This window comes from Hippocampus guttulatus, chromosome 23 (genome assembly GCF_054856545.1).
Source record: "Hippocampus guttulatus isolate MCC_2025c chromosome 23, RoL_Hgut_1.0, whole genome shotgun sequence".
Taxonomy (NCBI): Eukaryota; Metazoa; Chordata; class Actinopteri; order Syngnathiformes; family Syngnathidae; genus Hippocampus; species Hippocampus guttulatus.
Window position 1 is genome coordinate 787,958 of NC_141283.1, and position 22,634 is coordinate 810,591.

Genomic DNA, 22,634 nt, shown 5'->3' on the forward strand with positions numbered 1-22,634 from the left:
CAGACCTCGCTTGCCGCAGGTTTGTCTTCATTCGCTCCACTTCCCGTCTTGCTTTCTGTCCTTTTTTATGGATAGCTTACTCGGGAAGCTTTCTCCTTCCTCTTCGCCGTTGTTCCACAGCTGTTTACAACCAAGCCACCTGCTTTCTACATTCAAGAGCCCCCCCAACCCCCCATCCCAGCTCGCTATACCCTTCTAAGGGTCTCCCCCCGCCACTTGCTCATTGTTAGCGCTCATGTCTTCCTTTGATTCAAAGGCCAAACAATCATGGCGAAGACTTCCGCTTATCGATCGATACCTTGGCGGAAGGTCACTCTTCGCTGTTTAGCCGCCACTTATCCCGTCCAACATGATCCAGTGCTTTTTGTTGATGGTCACAAAAGCGGGTTCAAAAAGGCTGTGTTCAGATTTGCTTTCCCAAAAAAACCCCCCACAAACTTGGTTGGACAAGCAAGAGGTTCAAGACGCTTACCGGGAGCACCCAGGATTGCGTAACAAACATGAGCTACGAAATTCATTTAACCCATTCGATTCAATGATTACGCAATATTGTATCGGGCATTTCTACCCAAAGGTGCAAAAATACCGGCAGTAGATGCAAATGGCTGAGTTAAGCATGCGCAATTTTTGAAATGCCAGAAACGTATCATCTATTCGGCAAGGCAAAAAAATAAAAAATCAATCTGGGTCATGCCCGTACGCCGTGACAAACAAAACATGGCCTTTTTGGAATAGCAAACTGTACTCATATGTAGCTTGTTCTTTCCTCAGGCAGGGATTTCATATGCCGCAGTTGGAAGCACACAAATCCGCGGTGGTGAAATATTCCAAGTTAGTTTGTGACTTCAAAATTAATTTGACACTTGTAGTGCACTCCCAAATTTTCCATGGTGAAAACCATCAGAGGTGCCTAAATCGCAGCCCCCACTATTTTTTATTTTATTTTTTAAACACCCGTTGCCAAGCGAGCTGCAATCTTTTATCGATCACGGGCAGCACGCAGTCCAACAGCGATTGAATTCGTCCAGATTGTGTTTGATTCTGCATCCAACGTTCTTGTCTCACTATTGGACAAATCAAACAAAGATGCAAACGTGATATTCATCTGTTTAGCCTGTTAAGCACATTCTGCTTTGTGTGCCCTTCGTGAGCATTTTTTCACCACCTGAACGAGGAGTATCTCTGATAAGAAAAAAAAATTAAAAAAACACTGTTGGGTGACTCACCGCACACCCCCATTTATATCCCCTCGCCCTCCATCAACTCCATAATGGGACCACCTCCTCCTCCTCCTCCTCCCACCCACTGCATGCAAACCTCACAACCGTCTTCATCATGTCAGTTCCGAAGGGGATTGTCGTTAGCCTGTCTGTATGTACACATGGTAGAGAAAGCTGCTCGTTTGTATGTGTGTGTATGTACGCTCGTGCTGAGCATACCCGCCCACACTCGGTGAGTCACAGTGCACTCTGTCGCTCGAAGAACGCCGCGTGCATCTCAATGACTTGAGTTGCGTGGAACCAAGAAGCACACATGCAGATCTAGTTTTCGAGAAAGGCCCTCCGCTTTGCCATTTATTTTCTCTTTACATTTGAACATGTCTTTTTTTTTTTTTATGTACACGCCACCCACCCACACACACACACACACACACATTTATATATACGCAGACACTCACACATACAAAAGTCCTTCATGTGCACATACACTCATTGCACAAAAGCGGGTTGCCAAAGGAGAGCAACACAAAGCCATGTGGTCAGTGGTCGTCAGCTTAAATCAGGGGTGGCCAAACTGTTGTGCTCAAGGGCCTCATTTCATTTTAAAAACGGACACACGGATGGGAGTCATTTAGCGATGAGGTTGAGAAAAAATAATTAAAACATTTTTTTATTTTTTTTAGATTCGACACTTCTTTGTGTATTATATACAGTAAATGAGTTAAGCAAGAGGCGTCACGGTGGCCCACTGGGTAGCACTCACAGTGCAGGGGTGCAGATTTCAATTCCAGCTCCGATATTTTTGTGGTGCAACCAGTTAAGGCTCTGTCTGCAAGTGTGCAACAAACGATTGACATCACGTAAGTCTTTTGTCTGTAATTGGTTGTTTTTCATCGGGCGCGGTGGTTCATTGCATATCAGATTTAGAGGCATAGGATGCTGTCTGATTTTTCAGATTTTTTTTCGCACTATATTTACATGGATCATGTACGACTGTCAAGTCATTATGATTCTTTTAACTTTAATTATGACAAAGGATTTTTTTTCTTTTAAATTTTGAACTCCCCCATGAATGAACTCTTGATAGTGTAAATGCTCTGTGAGCCACATTAAAGAATGGAGCGGGCCATATGTGGCCAGCCCTTGGTTAAACACATACAACATAATAACGGGCATCTCGGACCGGCCGCAAGTACGCCTCAGGGTTCCCAAATCAACTGTCACCATCTTTACACCCGGTGAGCGTTCAAACGAGCGCGTTGCATCCAAACATTCCCTGGTGGACTGCTGACTTCTTTAGCGGATCGTTTACTCTCCGCTGACGCCGCGGCCTATTATTGAAATGGATGTGCTTGTGCTATTTTCGGGCCACGCTCCGGAGAGTACACAATCCCTTGGAGGAGAGGGAAGGAGCTAATTGTGTTCCATAAATGTCAGCTGTGACTGATGCAGGGGGAGCTAAGCACAATGTCGCTTCTCGTGCTTTCAAACGCTTGAACTTGCAATTAAAAATAAAGTCACTTGGGTAATTAATCAACCTTTTTTTACATAGTCTTTTTTTTCCTCCACTATTTGCTGTCATGGAATCTTGCGTGTTCCTTGAATGGGGGGAGTTGCCCCCCATCTCCCGCACAGCATGATCAATTTTAATTTAAGCTTAAAAAAAAAAAGATCAATCATGCTTGGGTGACTTGTTGCCGGCAGAACGAGCCAAATTGATCGCCCACTCAATCTGACTCTGTCAGAGTGTTGACACAATTCAGCCTGATTTGTAGCTTCCATAGACGACCAAACTTGGCTTTGGGTTGTTTATTTTTTGTTTTTCTGGTGCACAATTTTTGGGAGACAACAGGAAACATTCTGTACAATGCAGTGGCTTGGGGTGACCTGTGGTCAATACCACTATTGGTATACACATACCAATAGTTGTACGGTACTACAGTTTTAGAGTTGTGGCGAATCCATTTCCTGTTTAACATATTTTTGAAAAAACACAATTTTTTGAACCCCCTCCACATTGCAGATTTTTAAGCAGATTCCTTTTTTTTTTTTTTCTTGTCAAGGTTTTTACATGATACAGGCAAGTTTGACTTTCGAGTTGTGTCAGTTTCACAGTAATCATCTCCTGGGAGTGAAAAATAAACAGCTCGAGGCGAGCAAGCGTTATTTGGAGAACTGTGCAAGTGAGACAGTGAGAACAGGTGGCAAGGAATACTTTTAGAAATGTGCTTTCAAGTTCCAGGGGTGGAAAATTCAAGTTTAAAAAAAAAATTTTGTGGGTCCCAAAAAAATCTTCTGTGTGATAAACGGCGGTTCATGGTACAATAGATGTAAACAAATTAGTGGTCGCTTGGTTGCATTTTGGCCTGCCACAAGGCTGAAAAAAGCGTGTAATTTATCGTTATTTGTGTGGTGTACAGTGTTGGTCATCTGCAGTCGTCTTTATGTGTGTTCAAAAAATGGATGTCAAAAATAAGCATGTGTGTACCCGGCTTGAGTCAAGACTGTTTTTGTTCTGTGGTTTGTCATTTTTTGAAATGATTGCGATAATAGCGCACGTTTCGAGACAAAGAGCTTAGTTTTCGACATCGACACACAAACGCATAAGACGAAATACTCTGGCCGCCGGAGAAAAATCTTTTCTTTTTTTTTTAAACATCTGTGTTAACATGGACTTGCCAAAAATGTGTTTGTAATTCTTCCATCATACTTATTTGATGAGAGTAATGTGGTTGATAGGGTAAGGTTGGTATGAATGGAATCGTTGTTGAGCTAATTTCATGTATTCATTTATTTTTTTCACGCAGTCGCTTGTTAACCCACGATCGGACACCGCCACAGGCTGTTCGACAAGGTGCCTTTAGACAAAGGGTTTGAAAAACAAAAACAAAGCACATCTGGATGGTGGGTAAACATCTGGCGTGAGACAATTGCGTTGTGGGGGCTTTGACACAAAGGGTAGTGAAATTAAAAAGCTCTGTGATGTTTTATGCATTCGAAATGATGCTCTTATCAGTCCTGGTGTTTCTTGAAATTATTATTTTTTAGGCTCCAGGGAGGCTCAAAGGATACCAATGATGGAGTTTGTGGTTCCTAACATTCTTTAGCTTGCAATGATTCTCGTAGAGTTCAATGGAGGATAACCTCACTATGATGAGGGAAAACATCCATTCTTGTCAACTTTTCCTCATCTTTGCCGCACCTTCCAGCTTGCCCCCTTTTCCTGCCGCTGTGCTAATTCTGGCTGACGGGGGGAATCTTCAGGGAAAATAAATGAGGGTGGCAGGGGAAACTCTGTACAGCCACCAAAGAACGATCCTCTAAATATGCAAGCTTCAAGCAGCTCTTCTCTTCCCGGCAGATATGAGCAATCGGCTAGATGTGTCCCGGTTTTGAAAGGTAGGCGATAAGTGCCACCACCACCCCCACGTAGACTCCTGTGCCAATTGTGATGGAGAGGGCGGCCAGGAACAGAGCGCGTCGGGAGGCGATGTTCGCCAGCGGGAAGTCGCCTTTGTGGACCGCCTTGGTGGTCTGGAAGAAAGAGCACAGATAAATAAATAAATACGATAGATAAGGAGGGAAAGAAAAAGGTCAGGCGGCAGGTTAGGGGATTTGGCATTGACACAAGCTGGCTGTTGATTCTGCACAAGTGTTGATAAAAGTAGGAGGACACTCCTCTTGACAGATGAAGCCAGAAAAAGCTCGTTGGCAGCAATTAGTAGGAAAATGTCAAGGACTGTGGGTTGTGCTAATATGTGCCATCAGATGATGAATGGCAAATTTAACATCATTTGGAAAACTCAGGGAAAGGCATTGACGCCGCCGCCGAAATCTACTGTATGAGCAAGCCAGAAATACCAGGATGTTGAAAAGGGTAAACAAACGTGAAAAATGGGGAGGAAACTAGGAAAACAACACTGGGCTGAGTCGTATGATCAAAACAAGCCGCTGACAAACAACATGGACGAATAGCATCAATGTGTGCAGCAACACATGTAGACAGACAATGTAACAATACGAAATGTGACTAATATTGCCGCTGCTTACTGAGCAGTTTTGCCCATCTTCTTTGTTTATATCCATATGGATGCATGAACTATTTAATTATTATATGTATATATATATATATATATATATACTTACTATATGCTTTTATAAAGTGCTATGTGCTTCTCTAGCTTTATGTACACACACAAAAAAAAACAGGACAAAATGCTAAGTTATGGTATTGCTCCATGCTAACCTTCATCAGACACATAACACACTTGAGAGCCCCACTCGTGTCACGTAAACACTCATTTACTCACGATTTCAAATGAATTATTGTTGTCAGGCTTTTGTACGACAACTTGCGTAATCATGAGAGCGATCTCTGCAGCCTCTCTGCGTCTCCAAACAACACACAGCCACACCATTAGTGGCGATAATGGCAGTCAGTTCCGCTCGCTAATCAAATGCACAACACCGTATTTCCTCCATAAAGGTTCACATTTTCAGGTGTCACATTTGTTTTTTTGTTTTTTTTAAATATATTTTTATGCTTTAGAAGTTGTCTCTCGCTACTATTGCTCTCAGTGTTCGGTGACCTTCCGATGGGACGGCGATGCTATTGATCTGCCATCAGCAAAACCCTATTATACTTGCTAACTCGTTTGTCTTTTTCTTTTTTCGTTCTCACAGAGAATGCAAGGTTCAATCTTTTGAGGGTGTGAGCTGTATGCCGAATTTCAACGTTCAATGTCGAACTTGTGACGAATACTGTGATAACAAAGAAGACGTAGCCTACTCATCTTTCATTCAACTTTAGCTCAAGATGCTCGGACTCCTCAACCATCTTGGCTTTCATGTTCTTTTGAATTATTAATATTCTTGCTTAGACAAAGCACTGAAGTCCCAGAAAGTTAGAGATTGAAAAAAAAAGTGTTTTTTTCCGCCGTTTTATTTTACAGATAGCACCATCCTATTTCAAAATGAACAGGCTTCTTGTTTTGGCAAAAGAAAAGCAATCCCACAGGGTTGGAAGACATCAAAAATCCCAAATTTCAATCCAAATTTAAATTGAAACTCAGTTTTTTTGATTGACTTTGTGATATTTCCACGCATTGAAGATTTTCACCAGCAGCGTGGTGACCTGTACTCATTATGAGTTTGACCTTTATTTTCCATTCATCTTTCAGTTTGTTTCATCCTTTAATAATCCCACAAGGTTTGACGATCACTTGAAAGGTGTCTGTGGTTGAGAGATGTCTGTTATTTTTTATATTTTTTTACAGGATTCTTGCTTTGACAGAGAGTAATAATAAATCATTTTGAACTGCTAAGTCGAGCTCTATATGCGCATACGGAATTCATTAATTTTTCTTTTTGGCCAAAGAATGAGGCGCAGCAAAGTGTGTTATCAAGATGTAAAAAGAAGCCCAACCTCCCTACCACGCTCCCTACTTCTCAGTACAGCACCTTGTGAGGGGCGGCGGGGAGGGTTCGCTGGTGTGAAACGCAGCCATCACTTCCACAGAATTAGCCCAGAGGGTTTTTGTTTTGACACGGGGAGGTTTCAAATGAAATCTGTTTAAAAAAAATTCTCACTGCTAAAAATTGCTGTGGTTGGACGTGTGTTCATATGTTGTCTACTTATTTACATTCGCTTCATTCATCACTCGCTGCTTGGATTTTTTTCCTTTTATGGTGATTCATGACACTAGTAAATGTCTCGTGTTCCAGCCTGAGGATTCACGACGCCACACACGAGTGTGATTGTTATGTCACACACAATCATTCGGATTAAAGCTGAGATTTGTGTCACACCTTTCAACAAACATACCGACGAAGCTTGAAGAGTGACTTTTGATTTATTTTCAAAACTCAAACGTGTTTGTATACCACACCTGGGATTGACGGCGACTGGTTTGAGTACACCGGCGTGTGATTGTTATGCCACATGCAGCTTCTAATAACCTTGCTGTGCATAGCCGACGACAAGGGTGTACACTGTGTGTGTGTGCGTGCGCTTACCCCCTGCGAGAAGTAAAATGCTGCGATTCCCAGAGGCCAGAAGCAGCAGAGCATGGAGAAGATAGCCAAGCCCAGGTGGTCCCTCGGAGGCACCACGATGAAATTGTCCTCACTCTCGCTGTCGCTAGAGCAGTCTGTCTGTACAGGACACAATAAATAATTTGTCATACATGTGTGGATTCTTTTTTTTTTTTTTCAAAGGCGTTTGAATTTGTGATGCGCATGAAAACGAGACTTTCAGAAACTTTTGGTTCTGAACGTCTGACTTGGACAACTTTCTCTTTTCTCTTTACAGGCAGTTCATCGTGTTACTTTCCGTGTCAGCCGCACTCCGGCCAAGCTGCTACCGTGACTTCCCATGACCGCCTGTTAGCATGGTAAGCTACTCTTTATTTGCTGTGTTTTATAGCCAGTCAACTGTTTTGGAAGGTTGCGCGCTAGCTTGGGGCGTTGCACGACCGCCAATCATTGGTCCGCTTGTATTATTTTTGTTGACCTGAGAGCGAAATGGAACAAATTATGTGGCACAATAATTTCCCTTACAATCGTGTTCCTGGGCTTTGGTCTGGCTGAGCCATGAAATATGTCAACAAGCTAGCTGTTGGCAAATGCTAGCATACGCGTGGCACCTGGTTTGGAGTCATATTGTGTTCTATCAACTTGTAGCCTGTTCCGAGCTTGTGTTGTCTGATTCGCTGTTGACGTGCCGTTTATGTGAACTGATTTCGAACGACACTTGTCCAGCTGCGTTAGCTTGACGTTGGGGAATTTTGATTCGGGCCTATTTCAGTCTAAAACCCAATGATCACTTGTCTGCCACAATTTTGATCAAGTCTTCATCAATTCTGGTCTATTCGGGACTATGGATTTATTTTATGAGCCATTGAGATTCCTGTGTTCAGATCCCACCAGACGTATCTGATCTTCGGCAAGATCTTCCAGTCAAAAGCGGCATCCTTGTTGGTACACTGCTATTTAGCTGTCAGCTAAATAAATGCTGTCTCGATTCTTCTTGAAGTTTTTCTCTCGTGGTCTCTTTGTGCAATATCGGTAACGAGCGTGCTTATCAGCTCAAACACTTTGTGATGGTGTGATCGCTGACGAGACATTGAAGCCGTATAAGAATGGGAGGATGGCAACAAGCAACTCCATTTGGAGTGGGAGTAGAAAGAATATGCGTTCAGACAAATGGGAGAGGCAGACGAGTCTCGGCCCGCTTGTGCGTAATATGAACGCGTATATTCATGGACCTTTTGTCCAGGTCCATTACTTTTTCATTAGTTTTGGGAGATGGAGTTGCCGACGTTTTGTCAGGCGAACGGCAAAAGACGTCATGCTCGAATGTACACTTTGAATGAAGCTCTCACTGGAATGAGTTTGCAATTTTGTATAGCTTTTTTTTTCCCCTCCAGTCTCCCCACCTATATCAATACACGTTTGCATCAATAACCTTCCCTGCTCCAAAGCCAAGACGTGTTGCGTAATGAAAAGACATCAGAGATTAAGGCCACATTAAGCTGCAGCCTGCACTCATCATCCCGTTTGAAGGATGATCCAGAACCGGGGTGGAACATGAGAAATAAATGAAGAGCGGGGGAGGAAAAAAACCAAAACACAGTTAATGATGTATTTTTACGAGAATTCTCTTTAAGAGAATTACGAACCACGGCGGGCTGTAGCATCCTTAAGATTTCTTTAATTTGAGCAATATGAGGCAACGTAATCCCTTTATTACCTTTAATCCTGGCGTGTTTTCTGTGGCCTGCCTAAATAATTCTGAATATTTATTTCATGTCCTCTTGCCACTGAGAGAATTGTGTTAAAGATAAAAACGGCAACAAGAAAAACAACTAGTAACACAAATGTTTTAATAGTTTCTCACCATGGTGGCTCCTATGCCCATAGCCAAAGTCATACTGTTGGACATTTCACAGCACGCTAGGAAATCAAAAGCAAAGCACTCTATTGCTTCAAAATGAACGAAGGGTTATTTCCCGACAGTCGCCACGCTGGCCTTTCGGTTGTCATGCAGCGGAAGGGCTCGGTTTGGCTTTATCTTGACAGTTTTGCTGCGAGTTTGATAAAGAGGAAAACAACATGCTTGGAAAACAAAAATAACACGTAGAAGTTGATGTCTGCGACACTCGCGCAGGACGGGCAGACACAACCGTCACAGTACTTCACGACAAGTGAGTGAATTGCTCAATTGGTCATGACTCCCATCGCTGCATTTTAAATACTAAATGCTTGCTTCAAAATGCAATCTTACTCCCACCTTTAACCACGCCCACACCCCCTCCAAAAAAAACCCCATCATAACTGAAATGGTTTTAAAAAAAAATCTGCACTCAATTCACGAACACATAAACCTGCTTGGGCAAGTATAATGTGTGTGGAACACAAACCTCCAAATTTACCTTTCGACATGTTCCAGCATACACCCTTACAATCATATAAAATAAGGGGCCTCATTTTCTCACAGCCTCACAGTTATTTGATATTCAAAGCTTATTGTCCTCAACGCCGCGACCGTCTTTGCGTAGCCGTCCATACTTGGTGGGAGTGAAGCAATTTCCTTGATGGATGACGGGATTAACGCATGGGCGGTGGAGTTTTGCCCACCTTGCCCCACTAATGGTCGCGCAGACGGCGGATTAATGGACTCCCCAAAATAAAACAGAGGGGAAGAAAACAAGCGTGTTATTACTCGAAAGGGATTGGAGTAAGCAAAAAAAAAAGTGCTCTGCAAATGCAAATTGGGACACCCTGTTGAGGTAATAAAACATGTACAGGTAGAAAAATAGCCTCACTTTGTCCATCGCTATCATAAAATCATCAAATCATGTACTAATAATGCAACCATAGCCATTTGCTTTGGTGTATCTTCCCTGACTTTTTCTCAAAGGTCTTTGCCAGGCCTGATGCATTAAATGATGAGGTGACTAAGCGGTGTGACGGAATATGCATGGATTTAACCTTCGTGGCTGACCTGTTCCTTCAGCACCAAAGCATGACGGCAATCCATTTGATGTCGCGAGGGAAGAGGACAGGCGAGTTCAAGAAAGACTGAATAGGTTTGCTTTCAAGCTATTGGTTAGTAACGTGTAAAAAAAAATAATAAGATGCCATGGGGACAGACCAACATTTGTAAACAGATGATGACATTGACTACGCGCGCCGTAACAATCACATCAGTCGAACGAGTGGGAGCACAAGGCATGCTGGGAGATTTGTGTTGTTTCGATTCACCGCCGTAACGAGTGGCCTTTAGTTGCCCAAAAGCCATTTGTGGAATGTTTGCAGAGATTTTGTCACAACGGGCCACCGATCCTTCCGCCAAGCTTTCCCATGGGCCAATTACCAGCAGCTGGAAAAGAACAAGCCGTTCAAAGTCTGCATTTTAAGCAGAAGCAGGCCAGATGTTTAACCAGCCAGCGGAGTAACGGTAACATGCAGGCGGCTGAAGGCTGTGCTCGGATGAATCACTCGGGAGGGGGGTGTAAATCCTGTCAATATGAGCCAATTGCCTGACAGGTAACAAAGACCTAATGGATGCTTTCACAATCCTCATGAGACCGTTGTACAAAGAGGTTGGCCTGTTTTTTTGTAGCCCCCCCCCCCCCCCCACCCCCACACACACACACCCATGTCCTTCCAGTTTTACATACCCATGATATTTATAACATCTTGCACACGGTGGTCCTGGTGCACATCTGGCACGTTGTGGGTAAGGTTCAGGATTCAGGTGTGTGCAGGAGATGAAAAGTCTTACAATTTAGTCCAAATCAAAAATTTTGGAAAGAAAAATTAAGGTGTGTTATCAAAAGTTTGAAAACGTTTTCTGTGCACCACCTTTTCTCATGTTACATTGTGGGCACCTGCGGCTTATAGACAGGTGCGGCTTATGTGTCTACAAAATGTTTTTTTCCTTGAAAAATGTGGTAGGTGCGAAATTACTAATTGTCATTTGGAGAACTGTGCAAGTGAGAGACGGAGAACTAAGGCATACTTTAAAAAGTACTATTTGGACTCACCGAGTCAATCGAATCATGCCCGAGGCACCCAAAATTACATTAGGACTGTTGATTTAATGTGCTGAAGGTTTCTCTGGAGAAAAAGAGAATTCATTACATACTTTTCATGCATCTCGCACGCTGCGCTGCAGTTGTTGGGTCTAGCGCCGCCAAAACGTTTCTGCAGGCGCAACGGCGTGAATGAAAAGACACAGAAAAATCGGAACGCAATTAAAGCTCCCGGCAGAAAACAAGCGCTGGCTTCTAAATTGCCTTATAACTCGAAAGTCTGTGTTTGAAATTACACAAATAAATCGGATTGCGCGCGGCAGAGTGGAAACCAAAGAAAGAAACTAACGACTTTGCCGCCAACAGGAATTCAATTACGTTGCTGAATGAAAGGGCAACACAAATGAGAAATTGCCACGCTGGATGATTTAGCAATTGATTAAATATGCAGCCGAGTCGAAATTTGAGCACGCCCTGCGTGCGCCGTGTCCTCGTGAGAAGTGAAAGCAATCTTTAAACGCTTTTTGAAAAATAACCCCCCCAAAAAAAGAGTCGACCGCTCATGGAGTTGAGTCATTAGGGCCCCACAAATGGCATCGCATGTTCCGCTATCCCTAACACGTGGCGGCGGGTGGTCTCCCCTGGCCGCCCGGGTCCCGACATCCGCACGTGGCCTTTCGCGTTGCCACACCTGCTCCAGATGGTTAATTTATGTCCATGCTGGAGCCCAAGGTCCCAGACGTGACCAGGGTGCTTGTCTTAAGACTTAATAATTCTAAGGCGGCGTGACAGGCCACTTCCCAAAGGGGAGTGGCTTTGCCACGCCGCTAATAAAAGTCCTTGAGACGGAACATAAGAGCTCGGTCGTGATGTACGAGGCATGCTTGCACATTCATTGCTACTTGTTTTCGTCTTCAGAAAATACTCGACGGTGCAGAGGAACTCATTAAGTCGGGGGACAGGAAGTGTTAGCTCCACTGTGTAAACAAAAACAGTGTGGCCCGTACCGCTGTACTTACTGTTTTTCTAAGCTCCAGCAACCCCCCTTGTGAGAATAAAGTGGATCGGAAAATGGATGCACGGATGGATGAATTGAAACACAAACCTATCTTCCGAGTTTGCTTGGAGACGCTATCAGCCATGACACATCTCAAACTAAACTAAACTAAAACATACTTTTGTGCCATCGCAAAAAAAAATATATATATATATATGTATATATATATACAGTATATTGTATCAAAGCTAGCATGATACCAATGAGTTGCTAACAAACAAATCGAGAACATAACAGTGAAACCACCAGTCTTCACATTATTTTCATGCAAGATGCAATCAACAGCCCCCGTTTGCGCCGCAGTCCAAAACAAAGAGCATCAAACAATCCCAACAACAAACACATTTCTTGTTGAGAGATCATAGCGCAGTGATTGTGGCAGCCCAAACGACTGAGCCGAGTAACTGTAATTTGCGAAAATGGGATTAGACGCTGCCTATCGCCCGTAATGGGGGGGGATATAATTAGCCGCATTTGGTGGCATAAAAAGAGCTCAGGCCCGCAGGGAATTTTGCTCTCCGCTGATTGCAAAAGCAACCGTATCAGCTTGTAAATTAAACATTTAGCCGCGCGGCAAACCTGACGCGGCCCGTGATTTGTTGCACACGTCCATCTGGGGGAGAGCTGATAGCGACTGTTTGCAAACGGCGCGATTTTACAATCGCCGCATCCAAATCAGATCAATGGTTTGATGATGATGATGATGATGATAAATTCAAAATAGCAGCAGCCAAACAAAACGGTCAAGTTTCAGTCAAAGGTTTACAGTCAAACCGCCACGCGTGTCTTGGCCTTGAGTCTGACCTGTTGCCATGACAACAAGCTGGCCAGGCCGGGGGTTTTAAAACAGAGGACGGTCAAAGGAAGAAGTTGAGGTCGGGGGTTAGGCAATTAGAGACTTGTGCTCCATCTCTGTAGAGTGCAACGTTCGCATTTGCTATCCACTCCTCGATACTTCCCCTATTTTTGCTTCTTTCATGGTTGGGAATTTGTTCCGGGGCTGCCATTGGAACATCTGTGACATTTCCGTGAGCTAGGGCTGCCTGCCTGTTCAATAAATCGACAACTGGTGAGCGTGAAGTAGAATTACGCTGCATCTTTTTTCCTTTGTATTCCAAAAAGTAGCGACGAGGTTAAGACTAATGCTCGTTTTTTTTTTCTTTCCCCACCACATCCTATTTCAAGGCAAACGTCTGCTCATTCGGTTTTACTGCCCCCCCCCCCCCCCCCCCCCCCCCCCACAAGTCGTATATTTTGACACAAGGCTATTACATTCCCGGAGTCACCGAGGGACACTTAGGTTTTTTATTGGCCGGAGAGACACGGCGTGCGAAGGGATAAATATCATCCGTTAGCCGAGGACAGCTCGTGGTCAAATCAATCGCACAAGCGCACCGCTTCTTGCCGCTTTGAAATGATCCGATCGTTATTGTCGTTTACTGCTAAATGGGAGAAAGGATACCTGTGGAGAATTTCATGAGAATTTATGACTCTGGCTCTCGCCGGCGCTTCAAAGGGCGAACAATATGTGTGTACTGAACTGAGGCATGACCACATTTTAGTTTTAATGAAGGCATAAGCGCCTTTCTCTCCCCCTTAGTGAATATGGATTGCCCTTCCAATCACACCAGAGAAATATAGCTATTGTGAAACTCGGCTATATTGATATTGGACACCGTTATATTTTAAAAAGAGGACATTGACGAAATCTGAGAGGTGGTTTTGTTTATTTTTTTTGCCGTTAAAATTTGCGGCGGAGTGGCAAGACCACATGCTCACAGCGTCAAGTCAATATGAAATTCACTGCTAAATGCAGATTTTATGCACGAGGGGTGGCGGAACAGATGGCCGGCAAATCCAAATGCAGCTTCCAGTGCTTATTATGTATTCAGGTGAAACCGGCGGATAATTTTAATGGAAGAAAAGGCGTGAGGATCAAACGGACAAGCGCGCGCGCATTCGGGGCGAGGAGCTCCGGTCGCTAACAAGCGTGTCAAACCCAAACTTTGATAGCCTTGTTCCGCCGAACGTTACCATTAAACGCGTTTCCACACATTAGTTAGCACCTTTTAATTGGTTGTCGACAATTTGCCGCTTGTGGTGAAATGACGGAGACATGCTGTACTCATCACATCGGGGGGTCGGCGAGAAGTGTTTTCGGCAGATTTTGGCTATTGAGGCGTAGGCGCGACTTCGTTCAGGTTATTGGGCTTTCGGACAAACTTTAAGGATTCACCTTAAGTTTACGATAAAGTCAAATCAGGTTCGTCGGGAAAGGATCAAGTGTATTTTAGGTTGATCCTGAAATTTCATTTTGTGCGTAATGTAAATTGCACCTTGTAATGGAGTGTCCTGATCTGCCGTAGTCCGACTTACACTGGCCGGGTTGTTCTTTTGCAACAGCAATGACAAGGAATGGTGGGACCAATTATTTCTGCAGCTATTCAGTGAGACGGCAATTCGAAGAGGGCCTTCACACGGCCCGATGCTCTTGCCCTAATAAAGACTCTTTAACTCATTCACTCCCAAAGACGTTTTTAAACGTCTTTTCAGACTTGGTCCAGAATTGGCTGGTACTGAATGAGTTAATATAGATACCGGGTCCAAAATCAAGCCATCCTGGATATTACAATCTTGTTAAGTAGTTGTGGGATTCCTTCCTCGTGTCAGACTGGAGGCGAGTCGTTTGGTATAGTCTGTAGTCTAAACATAATGAGTCCCACCGAGTATGTTTCACTTTTTATCCGGCAAAACCAGCCTCTGATGATGGTTTCACATGCCGACTCGTTTTGTGAAGTGAAGGAATGTCACTTCTTTGACCTTATTTGCAAGCCAAACAGCAATACGAGCGCAAACACTTAATTTGCATCCCGCTATGATTTGGATGGCATTTTCTCTACGTGTCATCTTGGTTATTTTATTTCACCGGCCATGTGGTAGCCTCGCAGGACACCCGGTCCAACTGGACACCCAATCCCCACATCGCAATCCCCTAAATCCTTTGGAGTGTTTTTGCACTATTGGCTCTGCCAAAACAGTTCAGCTAATGCAGCATTTTCACTTAATATCCCAGGGGTAGAGCCAGCACTGAAGACTTATGGTGATGTGAATTTACGGCTGTGTGAAATGGATGACAAGGTCAGCATATCTGGCGGGATTTGTGGTTGGGAAGATGTGCAACCGTTTTGGAGTTATTTTTTTTTAATAGTGTTCAGAGATCGCTGCGGAAATTCTAACCTGGTGTCTGTTTGCTCGCACAGAGTGAATTAGCACCCAATACGCTGTTTGCAGGTGATCCAAATGTCTGACCAAAATCTAAAAAGTCTGAATCTTGAACCATTATTGGGAGGATTATATCAAGACATTCTTGGAGGCAAAACGCATACGTGCCGTCCAATGTCAGAATATTTAGTGTCAGTTACATTCTGGGGCTACTTTGCTCCATCCAGCACGGGATGTCTTGAATCTGTGCTGGGTTCAGTGAAGTCTAAAAATGATCAAGGCATTCTGCAGCTCAATGTGCCATCCAGAGTCAGAAGGCTTGGTCTGTTATTTTCTGGGGCTGCTTTGCTACATCCGGCACAGGGTGTCTTGAATCTGTGTCCTGTACAATGAAATGTCAAATCTTTCAAGGTATTGTTTTCTTTAACAGAGGGCCACCATTATGGTATTTAAGAGTATGGTTTTTTTTTTCAGAATAGTATATCAAAGCCTTACCTCGTACTCTACGTACTCTTCCTCCTCCACCTCGTATGAAACGGTCTGGATTTTGACATGTTCGCCGTCCTCCGACACCTTTGCTTGCGGTTCCTCCGAGCCGGCCGCGGACCCTCCGGTGGAGTTGGATGTCTCCTTGGCCTTCTTCTCTGTGAAGGTGGTCTCACAGCACTCACTTTTATATTCCTTGGCCTTGATGCTGCCATTGTCCTCTTTGTACAAGATGAAGTTGGGCCTGTAGAAGGCCTCCACGGCTAAATGCAGCGAGGTAGCATCCAAGAGCTGCTGCGACTTCATCTTGCCGTTGCTATTGTAGCCGCCCCCGCCGCTTACTACATTGACCGGCTTCCCTCTGCCGCCGTCGCTCTCACCACCAAAGTAGTTGATAATGTTCTCCTGGAACTGGTTGTTTGGGAAGTCTCCTCCATAACCGTTGACCATATGCTTGCTATTTTTGTCCAACAAAGGATTCTGGAGCTCGCTAAGGTTCTCCATAGCAACAAAAGGGCAAAAGTCTTTTTAATGATCGGCAATTCCTTGACCGGCGCTTGAGACCCTAGCGGCATTCAGCACTCGGAGACCTGCAGAGGAAAGAGTAATGCAGAAGAAGGGGACGTTTTTAGCGTTTGTATCAAGCAGACTTTTTGGAGAGTTGAGGTCTAATTCCTGGTTGGGAGAGCTGCATCTCGCAAGAGGACTCATTTCGGTTCAATTTGCCTCCCCGTTTTAAACACTCGTTGATACGCTACCCAGAAAAGCAATAGCGATTGATCCTAATGCATTTTGTCGGGATATTATGTTTGTTGTGTGCCCCCCGGGCTGATTGTTTTCACTTCAGTCCATGGGTTCCTTTTAGATAAGAATACGGAAGCGGTTCCCAACCACTATGCTGTCACACATTGCGAGATTATCTCAAGTCTCAAGCACCTATGCACATAATTGACCAAAAAGACAGACATTTTGGTTTTGAGGCTTTTATTTGAGGCCAATTCCAAGGCATTTAGATGATGATGATGATCATTGAAATGTCAAATGATAGTATTTTCCAATCTCTCCTGAAGAGGGAAAAACATTTTTGAGTGGTTTGAATGTTCGCGCTTGAGCACGGACGTTCATGCTACCTGGTGCCTTTTTTTATGTCGGTTGGTGTAATGAATTCGCCAAAAGCTGTTTATGTCATTAAATGCGAGCCTGGTAGCAGCCGTTTAATTTTCATTCTGCAGGGTCGTCGCCACGGTGGTCAAGTTCCTGCCAGCGGGTTAACAAGTCTCAATCGGATGACAAACGAGGCGTCAAAAACACGCTTAAGCGCTCCAAGCATCAAAACACAATCAAATTGTTTCCACCCCCACCACCCCACCCCAAACGACCGCGTCAACCCTCGAGCCTCCATTTTTGAAACGTCACACCCTCGACATTCAATCTGTGTTGGAAATAGAAATGCCAAATGCAGATGAATTCAGGGGGGGTCCCGACCTAAATCACGCGGCGCTTTTTCGATGTGCTTAATGAGACAACAAGTGAGTAATGTCTGACAGCAAATAAGCCTTATTAGCCGCAATCACTTACTGTATACTTTTCTTCGACATTCTCAGAAAACAAGCAAGCGAGAGGTCACATTTGCATGAGACACTTCTGTAGAAAAGCTGCGTGAATGCTAAAGAGCTGACACGGGACTGAACTGCTGTGCAATCAAAAAGGAAGAAACGAATGTGAGATGGGGAGGGGGGGGGGCTTCAAGTGAATTACAGAGGTCTTTTTTTTTTTCTAAATACATTTTGGAAGATCATTGCTGAAAACTTGCAAAGGCTGAGAACTATGTTGGACTCAGTCCATTCAAGTCGTAATGACGACTCCACATAACCCCGCAACCCGTCGTTATATTGACGAAAATCTACTCAATCATTCATGATCCTGGAAGGACGCATTAATTAGCCATACCCGAATTAGAAAGACAAGATTGTTGCCATGTGCTTTGATCTGTGGTTTTATCATCGCGATGCAATTGGACTTTTTTTTTTTTAATCAATGTGTGCATCTTTTTAGATTAAGAAAATGCATGAATTAACGTGAAACTGATAATCGGATTATCAACCGACATGTAGAATATTTGGCATTATTGCCTCTCTTATCCTCTTAATATCCACGGGGTGGGCTGTACAAAGCTTTTTTTCTGGCATCTTCCTTGTCAGTTCGTTTTTATTCTTGCACCCTTTTTGCTTCTTGCATTAATTACTTACTACTAGAGACCTAAAAGAAAAAAAAACTGATTTTCTGAAAATAATAATCCCGAAGAGTAAACATAAACAAACGTATATCAAGAAAACAGTCTTCCAGAACAGTAGCGACTTTAACATAAACATCATTTTAATACCTGTAAGAATAACATTTCTATCAATCGTAAAATTCGTGCACCAAACTTTGCAGTTTTCAAAATATTGATTTCTACTCTCTTTGTACCGATTTTAATGCACACAATGAGCTGTTTTTTTTTTTAAAAAAACACACATTTCTACAGTAACACCCATCTAGGCCATAAACTACATGGACGAAAAAAGATTGCGCCCTCTGCTGTCAGAATTCATTGATTTACAAGTCCGAGTGGCGACACTGCAGTACATAAGGCTGCAAACTACCCATGTTGTAAAATCTATTTATTCTAGACATACAGAATCAAACGTGTCAGGGGAGGGGAAAAAAAACAGATGAAAACAGAAGTCCAGAGGTGTCAGACACGAGTCTAGCAGATTAGCAGGCATCCTGTTAGCATCCGGGCCATGGTTACGCGATCTCCCAATGCACTTCAGTCCCATCAGACTGTCAATCAGCTCAATGCTGGCTGCCTTCGTCAGCCCACTGCCAATCACCCTCCCGCCCTTTGACCCAATGCCCCCCCCCACCCCCTTTCCAAACTGATTCTTAACCGATGGGCCCCCCTGAGACCAGCGTCGAGGCGCACCTGAATACCAATGCGCCTTATCTGTCCTCCATGTTTATCGAGCTACTCCATCCCTCTCGACGCCGGCAAATTCATCTCTCTCTGTGATTTAATTTGGAACGCGGCGACGGCCTGCGTGGCACATAATGAACGGCGACGTCTGCTCGTTATTGATGGGCGTGTGCCGGGGCTCGGAGTGGAGGATGCAAATTCCAGGCGCATTTGTCATTTGAGCACTGCGATCAGTCAGCAGCAGCAATGTCTCCAATGGTGCCCCCCCCCCCCCCCCCCACCCTGAACTGTCAGTTCACAGTTCGCGATCTACAAATTGTTTGACCTTTGGCACCATAATCGTCTAAGATGGTGCCAAAGTCCTGGCGAATCGGAAAGTAGTAATTGGTGCCAAGCAAAGTATGTTGATGCAGTACATCTGGACGGAGATCTATTTTTTCCATGTTAGGGTGGCGCTAAGTTTAGCCTGGGTTGTTAATGGAAGTTATGGAAAGTCTCGTAAGCCATTTTTTACGGGTAATGTTGTAAAATGAGTTTTTGAAATGCTATACAAGTTTATTGGCATCATAGATTAGGGTAGATTTATGGTCTCCGCGACAGTGATACCTTGACTCGGTTATTTCATTCAAAGTCCTCTTCCCAGCTATTTTTCAGCAAAGACCAGCAATAAATTAATCTGTTAGGGTTAAGAAAATCAGGAAGGAAAGGAATTGGGACAAAATGACGTCCAAAGTACCATCGTAATAATCAGTGAAATTTTTAGGGAAGGGGCGGAAGGGGGAAAACAATTACTCAAATGCTCATCCCTTATCCACCGTAAATAGCGGAGTTTTATTATATTACAACCTCTGTCAATCGTCATCATCCATTTTTGGGAATTAAGCCACTCCCGTGTCATCACGTGGCTCCCGCTCTCCCTGCACCTTGATAAAATAAAAACACCCTTCTGCAGCCCTCCCCCACGCAAACACCCTCCTCACTGTATGATTTTAAGTGTTCCTTGATGTGTAAATCCTCTTGTGGGAATGGAAATGTTGCATAATTCAGCAAATTCAGCTTGCCGTCAATATAACAGGCTGCTGCCAGCCAGCACCGAGGCTGACCTGTCTTCGCGGCCAATTGATTGAGGGAACACAATAATGGTCCAGTGTATTTTGTCCATGATCATTTGTTTTGGGGGCTTTGTAGTACGGTGCGTCTACTGTCAAGCTTGCTACATCCATCCATCCATCCATCATCAACACAGTTCCGAGGTGCCCCGTTGCTCACCCCCCACCCCTGCTTCGAACCAGGGCTTTTGGGGTGGGTGGAGCTAGGTTGTTTGCACTTGAGGCAAAAGGCTTTAATTAGCCAAGAGTCTGAAGGAAAGAAAGTGGACTCATTAAGAAAATAAAAGCATTGATTTTGATGACACTCATTGAGGCAGCACTTGATGACCAAGCCACCTAATGACAGTTTTTCAGATCTGTTCTCGCGGTGCATGCAGCAGAGCCATCAGCTCGTTATGCCTACACCTTCGGATAGCCCGCCGATGTGGTCGCTTTGGAGTGCCTCGTCATTGGCCATGAGTGCACGTCACAGACAGAAATGTGGAAGAGCAAGAAGGGGGGGGGGGGATTCTTTTATTTTATTTTATAAATGAGTTTTTTAAAGTCCATTGTGACACCCAGCGCGTTGACTCGGGCTTGGCGCTGAAGTGTCTGCGTACGAGTTCCTTCTTGTCAGTCCGGCAAATGGCAAAAATAAATACCTTCTCCCGACTGTTACCAAAACAATAACCCGGTGCAAGCGAACAACAATTTTCGTGCTTGGCGGAGGTAATCAAGATGATGTGCCTTGGTTCAATTTTTGCTGTTGCCATAAAAATACTCGAAACGGACACGTTGTCATCTCCTCGTCGCCCGATTCAACGTCTCCATCTCTTTCTTTCTCTCTCCTGCCCCCACATGCTTGCACACATAAACAAAAGGAGCGTGGAAGCGACGTGCGGGTGGAAGTTGTGACTAGCAACCAGTACCTCTTCCCCCATCATGATGATGGACACCTTGCATGCATTTGTACAATCAACCCCCAGAGCGTTAAAACCATTTCACTGCTTAGTGACAATTTTTTTTTTTTTTTTTATTAAATGTCAACCAAAAAAGCAATTACCTGTAAGTTCTTGACAATCCAGATGCAACCCCCGGCTCGTGCATCACACTGTAGCCTGGAGAGCGACGCTTCATCGGAGACTTTCCCATCCGGAGGAACGTGCGACGTGTCCCGCCGAGTTGGTGTGCGCGCACCTCGGCGGCGGAACGACGGTTGCGCTCGCCTCCCCCGCGTAAATCTCCCTCCCGTGCGCTAACAAAGCTCTCCTTTCCCCCATCAAACACTTGTTTTAGCGCCTCCTTGAAAATCTGTTACAACATCTCGGCGCAGCAGATAGAAGAAGAGTTCCCTCTCTTGTCCCCCCCACCCCCCTAGCCCCTTTCGGTGATCAGCGGTTGCGGAGCTGAAGCAGGCGGCGTCCGCCCTCTCTTGTGCGCGCCTTTACTCTCGCTCACTATTTGGATGTGTGGACGAGGTTAACCATGTGCGGGGCGTGTGGGGAGTGGGCAGCCGCTCCTCCTCTCCTCTTGCGGCATGGCAAAAGACCTCTTGGTCAAAACATGGGCAGGAATCCGATTTTTTTATTGCAGGTAAACATTGCGTTTACCTGCAGCACAAAAAAGAAATATATGTATGTATATATGTTGTTAGCTGAGCTACAATGATAAGTCGCTAAACCGCAGAAAAGCTATTTAAGTTGGCTGGAGCCACTTTGAAAGAAAAATCACATTTTGGAATTTAATAGTCCTGCCGGGATGCAAATAAATAGTTTTTGCCTGGCCATGCTTCTTTTTGAGTCCGGTTGAGAGTTGTGGCGGACACTTGTTGCAAGTGTGCTCACTGTGTTAGATTCTCCGGGCAATTAATAAATGGCTTTTTAAAAAAAAAAAAAGTGCATCGGCAACCGTGGCTCTCCTTTCCCACCACTGAGGGCATCACACAAATACGATACTCTTCAGACCCATTTAATAAAAAATAAAAAGAGCAACGTAGCGGGTCGCGAGGGGTGAACCGTAATATAACAGGACGCCAACGTTCCATAAAACGTTCCAGAGAATAATATTTTTATCCCCAAATCTGCAGGTTTAACACGCTGTGAGAAAGCAGCGCAATTATGTCGCCCGCTCGCTTGTTTGGATTGCAAATATCTCTCACGGAGCAATTGTTTATGTTTGCGCGAGTCATAAATCACGCGCTGATTGTCTCCATTAAAATGCAGGAAAACTACTTAAAGCGTTGAGAGCTGATTTGTCATTGTAATAAATTTGTTTGTTTGTAATGCCACAGAAACAAAAAAAAGTGAGATAATCACCATATCTCAACTCGGCCGTACGCGCCCGGTTGTACAGCGGGTGCTAAATGATCAATTCGTGCCGGGGTGCAGACATGAGGAACTTTCCCGGCACTTTTCCTTGCTCGTGGCGGCATAATCTTGAATTTTTCAATTTTTAGATAAGAGGTGCCAGGCCTGGGAGTTTTGAACGCATCGGTGAAAGGACTGAAATCCCGCTCCATGATCTGACTTCGACATCTCCCGCAAATGGCACATCGAGTAAAGAGGC

General features: G+C 44.3%; 1 protein-coding gene across 1 annotated transcript; it reads right to left on the reverse strand.

Moving 5' to 3' along the window:
- Nucleotides 1-1,566: 1,566 nt before the first annotated feature.
- LOC147185586 (synapse differentiation-inducing gene protein 1-like) lies at nucleotides 1,567-21,362 on the reverse strand. The gene is made up of 4 exons (XM_086104553.1): nucleotides 21,133-21,362; nucleotides 16,032-16,612; nucleotides 7,236-7,373; nucleotides 1,567-4,754 (listed from the first exon to the last, which is right to left on the reverse strand). Exons 2-4 carry the CDS (start codon nucleotides 16,524-16,526, stop codon nucleotides 4,596-4,598), a joined length of 792 nt encoding a protein of 263 aa, XP_085960679.1. The 5' UTR covers nucleotides 16,527-16,612; nucleotides 21,133-21,362; the 3' UTR covers nucleotides 1,567-4,595.
- Nucleotides 21,363-22,634: the final 1,272 nt, after the last annotated feature.